This window comes from Chondrus crispus, genomic scaffold, assembly GCF_000350225.1.
Source record: "Chondrus crispus Stackhouse genomic scaffold, scaffold_103, whole genome shotgun sequence".
Lineage (NCBI taxonomy): Eukaryota > Rhodophyta > Florideophyceae > Gigartinales > Gigartinaceae > Chondrus > Chondrus crispus.
In genome coordinates this window covers 215,636-222,228 of record NW_005178895.1, presented here as the reverse complement: position 1 = coordinate 222,228, position 6,593 = coordinate 215,636, and the positions used below count along the sequence as shown (strand labels likewise).

The 6,593-nt window shown below is 60.6% G+C and overlaps 1 protein-coding gene across 1 annotated transcript; it reads left to right on the top strand.

The window, feature by feature from the left end:
• The first annotated feature begins 208 nt into the window (after positions 1 to 208).
• Positions 209 to 535, top strand: CHC_T00001576001 (hypothetical protein). Its single transcript, XM_005712418.1, has one exon. The coding sequence runs from the start codon at positions 209 to 211 to the stop codon at positions 533 to 535; it is 327 nt and encodes a 108-aa protein (XP_005712475.1).
• The last annotated feature ends 6,058 nt before the right edge of the window (positions 536 to 6,593 follow it).

Genomic DNA, 6,593 nt, shown 5'->3' with positions numbered 1-6,593 from the left:
CCGCCACCCCTACCTCCCGCCCGACCACCACGCCCCATCACCATCTTCCTCACCTCCTCAGTACCGTGACAAACACACATCCTCCGACATGCTATTGTCCCCGCCACCGCGTCATCCTCCTAACATCGACACCGACACAGTCTCTCCCCGCACCCTCCATCCCTTCCATATCTTTCGTTTCATATCTCAATCCAGCCCAGTTTTGGTCATGCACATCGAGGGACCTCATTATAGCAACACGTCGTCCAGCTTTGCTTTTGTCGAGCTACAGGGAGTCAGACTGGGCCATGTGCATGCGCGAGGAGGCGTTGCTGTACCTTCCATGCTGCATGGATCTGCAGACCGTCCAGACTCTGTTCCATTTCCGAGGAGTGGAACTATGGGATGGCATTACAGTAAAAACTACAGCAACGTGCTTCCGATTTTAGTGAAGAACTCAATAAAAACGGGGCGAGGGAAAGGAAAAACGAGAGGAAAGTCCTTTGTTAGGACTGGCCCTCAGGGTGACGACCCCCCCCCTGGGGCTTTATTTTAGATTAGATCAACTCAGAATCGGATCGGTTACTGTAGGGCTCGATGCTCTACAGTACCATCACGTGTACCTTCGAGTGCAGGGGGCGCACGTGTACACGTGTACGCGCGGGACCGAAGAGCGCGCACACACGTGTACTGCCAGCCCCAATTAGAACTTTTTGTCGCTAATCACGGCGCGTGCCATGATTTAATTTTGGGAAGATTTCTTCCTCAGACGACAGCGCACCAATCAGGAACCGTGCTTTGAATTTTTGGCAGAAATTGTTTTCGCGGGAAACTATGACAATTTTTGGGATAATTTTCTGATTGCGCGGCGGACGATAAGGATAAGGATTGTCGTCGCGCGTCGTTGCGCGCCGCGCCCTCGCCATCGGTGGCGAGGGCCAATAAGGATAAAGATTGTCGTCGCGCGCCCTCGCCACGGACGGCGAGGGCCGGCAAGTCTACAGTACGACGCGCAACGGACCCCACGCCTCCCGTTGCTCTACGAAGAGAGCCATGTTCGAACAGCATGAAAGGGCGCGGGGTGGGACGTCAACAAATCCGAGACCTCCCCCTTTTTTTCTTGTCCAGACCAGGGAGGAGGCCTTCCGCGAGCGTAGGAGAAAGACTCGCGAGGAATTGCCTTAGGGGCTTTACGGGAAAGGAAATGACTAGGGATGTCGAGAGCCGGTCGCTATGCTTGCACGCTCAACGGTTCGTATCGTTGGAAGGTTCCGACGACCCTGCAGCACGCGCCCTCGGGGGGCAATAACTTGGATGAAACGGCAACTCCGGCTCCATTTCATGGAGCGGAGGAAGTGTGGCCTCTCCGTGGGGAGTCCAACCACGAGGCGGATCAGCAGAGGTCGCGAGTGCGTCGGTCGTCGAGAGGCCATACCCGCGACCCTCATAAGGATCTCGAAGATTCTGCCGCGGCGTGGACGCAGCACGCTCCGGGGGCCCAACACAAGTGGCTCTGAGCGCGTCCCGTTCTCCGCGATACCGATCGCGGTCGACGACGGCGCGCTGGAGATCGCTCGCGCGACGTGAGGAGGCACCGCGTAGGACCTCGAGCTCGCACCGGGCGTCGCGAAGCTGTGCCGCAAGAGAGTCACGTTCAGCGGCAAAATACTGACACTCCGTTTCGAGGCGACGCGCTTCGCTACTGCGCTCAAGGTACCAATTCGTCAGGGTCCGAAGTAGACCCTCCACATTCCAGGTCCGGTCAATTAAGCTCCCCAGGGCGCGGGACAACCTGGGGATGGCGGTAATCTCGCGACGAGCTAAGTCGAGACTAAGCACAGTGAGCCGCAGTGTACCAGGGTACCCAACCGATCCTAGGGAAGGCAGCGGAGGCAACGTAGTCCCCGCCGCCGTATTGTGACCGACTTCGGGATGAGCCCGCACCGCGTCGGCCCCAGCCAATGCGACGGCTGGGGATTCGCCATCGAGGTCACGATATCTCTTCCGCCGCGCCTCTCGCGCCGTGGACCCGACACCTCCTTTGCCACGAGAGAGACCCACCGCACTGGAGCCCGAACGAGCCACGAAGGCGTCTCCTTTTAAATCGTAGGCGAGGAAGAAGCTCTGGGCCCCGGTTGTGTAGTCAGTCCACGGCCGCCGATTGCGTTCGGGCACCGCAACGGCGCGGTGCATCAAGTGGAGAACCGAAGAGTAGGTCCACGGAACAGACGGGGAGCCGCGCTCCAAGGGGTGCGACGCCACGTCGGGCAGCGACGGCGCAACCCGACCAAGGAAGGACAGCACACCGATGGGCTGTACGAAAACGCGCCCGTGCAGGGCGACCTCGCTCATGAAAGCGTTGCAAGTTGACCACGCCCACTCACCCTCGTAATTGTAGACCAACTCCTCGTAGGCTGGATGCTTCGAGTCAGTACCAGCGAAGCCGAAATGCTTCAAAGCGTAGGGGAGTAACGGATGCACCCCCAACGATGGGAGTGCTTCCCCTATGCTTCGAGGAAGTTCCAGGAAATCGCCCCGCGATAGGCCCGGGGAAAAGGCAGCGGACGGGAAGACTCGGCCGTCGTCCTCTTCATTATAGCGGTAGGCCGACCAATCGTGGGGGGCTAAGGCAATACGATGGATACGCATAAGCGCGCAGGCGGACTTTTGGAGAGCTGCACGAGCCCGGGAGTGAGTACGAGGACGCAGGCTGACGTACAGCCCCGCTACCTCCGAGAAGACCAACCGACGGGGATCTCGAGGGCCCCGATGGAAGAGATACGCCGACATTCGGTCAACATATTCCGCCTCCTCGATACTATAGACGAACGTCCTGTCACTGGGTATCTCGTCCGGAATTTGATAAGGGGCGCCGTCGCCCTCAGACAAGAGACGACCCAAGGCAAAGGACGCCTCTGCTGCGAGGCCACCCTCGTAGATGGTGCGAACCCGGCGTAGATCGGGGCGCAAGGGCGCCCTCGCCAGGAGCTCCCCAACGGTAACGCCCGACCGAGCGTGGCGGCGCCACGCGTAGTACAGGCGACCGAGCGGCAGCGGAATGGACCGCTCTAGGGGCACCCCCAACCACTGCGTGGAGGTGTCGGACACCTCCTCCTCTGCGATCTGACCGAGCCGAGAGGAAGTAGTCGGCGCACCGGGGCACCGACAACTTCCGGAAGCCCCGTATGAGCCCACGACGGGCTGGTACGGACCATCGCGCGGCCATACCGTGAATCCGCCGCCGGGTGGACCGCCCGCGCCATCGATCGGCGCAGGCGGAAGGGGCATCGGACCCCCCGTCACCAAGGACGGATGGGCCGCAGGAGGCGGAGCGACGGTCGGCAAGGGACCGATCTCCTCGGTTACTGTTGACGTTCGGGGACCTCGGGATTTTCGGAATGGTCACGGGGGCCACCAGGGCGCCGGAGCAGAGGAGTTGGGGGCGACCGAAAGGGACTGTGAGGGCACCCCCTCGACGGGGGTGCGGTCGTCCATAGCCGATGAGCAAACGACCAGCTCGTCCGACCCACTGCCCGGAGCTGGCCGAGGAAGCGTGATACCGCCCTGAGGGGTAGTGGGAGGCGGCATAACGATGATGCCGGGGCGTGAGCCGAGGATGCAGACGGGGGAGAAGGCGAACTCGGGGGCAGGGAAAAGAAAGAGTGCTCGCCCCGGCAGAGGAAGAAAAACGGACCCCCTCGGAAGGGGTAACAAGGTGATGCTGAGGGCGACCCCAGAGGGCGTGCGCACGACCGCCCGGTTAAGAGGGGGCGACGGAGACGAAAGGAAAGCGAGATCGCCGGTTGCAGGGGAGAGGGGCGAGGAATCAGCGCGCGCGAAGGAGCACGGGGCGAGACGCCGAGAATACCGCCCAGAGAGCGGAGTCGTGGTAAGGAGCGGAAGGGACCGTATCGAGGACGCGGTTAGACATGGTTCGCGCTCTACAAGCACCCGTGGACGCGGACGTCCCCGCTTAAGGGGGGGCCGTGTAGTATAACCCCCCCTGGGGCTTTTTAGATTAGATCAACAACGGATCCAATACTGTAGAGCCTTGGGCTCTACAGGACTACCGCGCGTGGCCACGTGTACCCCTCGGGTACAGGGCGCACGCACACACACGTGTACACGTGTACAGCGCGGGACGGAAGCGCGCGCATACACGTGTACTGTCAGCCACGATGGCTGACAGTATTACAGTACGGTCGGATCCGTGCTGCAGTAGACCACTACAGTACTTCGGTACTGTAGTGTTATAGGTTGTTTTGTATATTTAATATGGAGCGGACCGGCGGCGGGGGAGGAAGACAAGGACGGACTTGTCACCCACCGACCGTCAAGGTCCGACTTCCCGCTTATTCTAAGGTAACGCTCGCTAATTACCTTAGAAGCGGCACCGAGCGCGGGTTGAGGACGCGCGCGGTACGCCCACGAGCCGGCTCCGGCTCCGCCCGTCGGTACTGGATCGTTACCCAGTACCGCGCCGTGGCGTCGAGGCGTCGAACCGCTCGCGCGTACCGGCGTCCTCCCCGTTCCCGCTCTACCACGCTACCCGGGCCCGCTGCCCGGTGCCGTTAGCTGGTGTCCCGCTTCACCCCCGTCTTCCCGTTCGGACGGGGTCTACGTCGAGCTGTGCATACACCCCTCTCCGTTGGGGGTGTTTATGCTACAGCGCGGACCTTTTGCGCGCACCGTGCCCATGGTGCTGGAGTCCGTCGGCGGCCCGTTCCGTGCGCTTCTCTGCATCTTCGACTCCCGCGTTGTCGTGGACGTGACGCTGCCGGGCAAGTTCGAACTGGACGTCGAGATGGACGGAGTCGGCGTCGAGGTGGATGGAGCGTTCCAGGGAAACGTCAAGATATAGAGTGGTGCGGAGGAAATCGCGGTCAACGTGCTCAAGAGCATGTACATGGACCTCGAGTCGGAGAGCAGCCATGTGCCCGGCGCAATGCTGCAGGGCAACTTGACAGTGCGCACGGACACACGGACAATGGGCGCGTGGATGTCAGGGCGTGCGAGGACCGGGTGTCCGCATTGTGTCCGGGTGCGGGGTTATTGAGGCGAGGGCGCTGTACGCGGAGTGCAGGAGGCTGTGGTCGAGGGACGGCACGGTGCGTTTGGGACGGGCGCAGGGGTATACCAATGTACGGACGGTGAAACGGGACGTAGAGGTGGCCGCCGTAGAGGGGTGGCTGAATGGGGAGACGGATTTGGGGGATGGGGAGGCGAGGTTGAGCTTGCCGAGGGTGGTTTCGATATGCCCACGACGGGGTGATGTGAGACCGGGGCTGCCACAGGGCTAGAAAACCGGGGTCGTGCTGCAGGGTAAGAGACTGGATGTGCATAATTGCGTGCTGGAGAGGGAAGAGGGAGAGGGAAAGATGGCCCGAGGGGAAGTGGGGAGGGGGATGAACAGGGGGGACAGGGCGTCTGTACATGCGACAGCTCCCGTGGGGGACGTGGTGGTGTGGAAGCAGGTTTGGAAGGAGCGGATGCGCAGTTCGCCGGAAAGGACGAAGGAGGAGTCTCCGAGATGGGTTTCGGACGTGGGGCGCGGGCAAACTAGGGACAGTTGGTTGCAGGAGGACGAGGTTGTGTTAAGTTGTTGCTTACGAAGGCAGATGAAAAAGGTGTTTGGGGGCGAAATGACGAAAACCCCGACGATTTTTTGGGAATTATTGGCTGCAGTTAAATTTCAGCTTCTGCGCGAAGCGCAAAAAGACATCAACATTTACCCAAAAGCATGGCGTTGCATGCTTCCCGTCCCTTTGCTCATCATCATCTATCGCTTCCGACCTCTCTCCACCGCCGCCCTACCGCTTCACTTGTCCTCAACATGGGTGCGAGGAGTGGCCATTCTTTTGATGGAAAGCGCGACCAACTCATGGACCTCTTCACAGAGACAGTGCAATATCATACTCCCCACCTCGAACCGCGAGGAACGCCCCGAACCACATGTCCCGACGCCAATCCGTACTGACTCACTGCTTCCCATTACCACTCAAGCCAACCTTTTCACGTACAAAGAGCTTGAGAAAATTACCCGCAAGCACAAGGGAATCGGTACGTCGCTCTTCCGTCTTCCCCGCCGCTTCTTACTGCTCCTGCTCACGTCACTGACTCTCCGCTTTTGAAACCCCGACATGTCGGAGACGGGGCTGCGCTCCGTACGCTACCTCGACGAGGTGCCCTCCGTATGTCACATCCGCTCAGCAATCCCGCCCGCCTCCGCGCCCGTCCCCCGTCCTGCTTCGTGCGAGACCCGCATCCGCCCCACGCATCGCTCCCCCGCCATCTGCACATATCTGCGCCCCCCGATATCTGCGCCGCTTCCTTCACCTTCCACTTGCACCCCCACCATCCTTTCGCCTTGCACCTGCGCCCCAACCCCCCTCCGCCCGACACGCGCTCTTCCTGGTCGTCGATGGAAATGACGACCGTATTCTCAGTTGACTCCTTCACTTGGTATGGACCCGTAGCCACTTGTAGCATTACCGCCGACTACTGTACTATATATTAGATTTAGAATTAGATCTAACGCTGTAAGGAACGGACCTTACAGCGTGCGCGCGCGCATACCTTACAGCGCCCGCGCACTAACACGTGTACCCCACGTG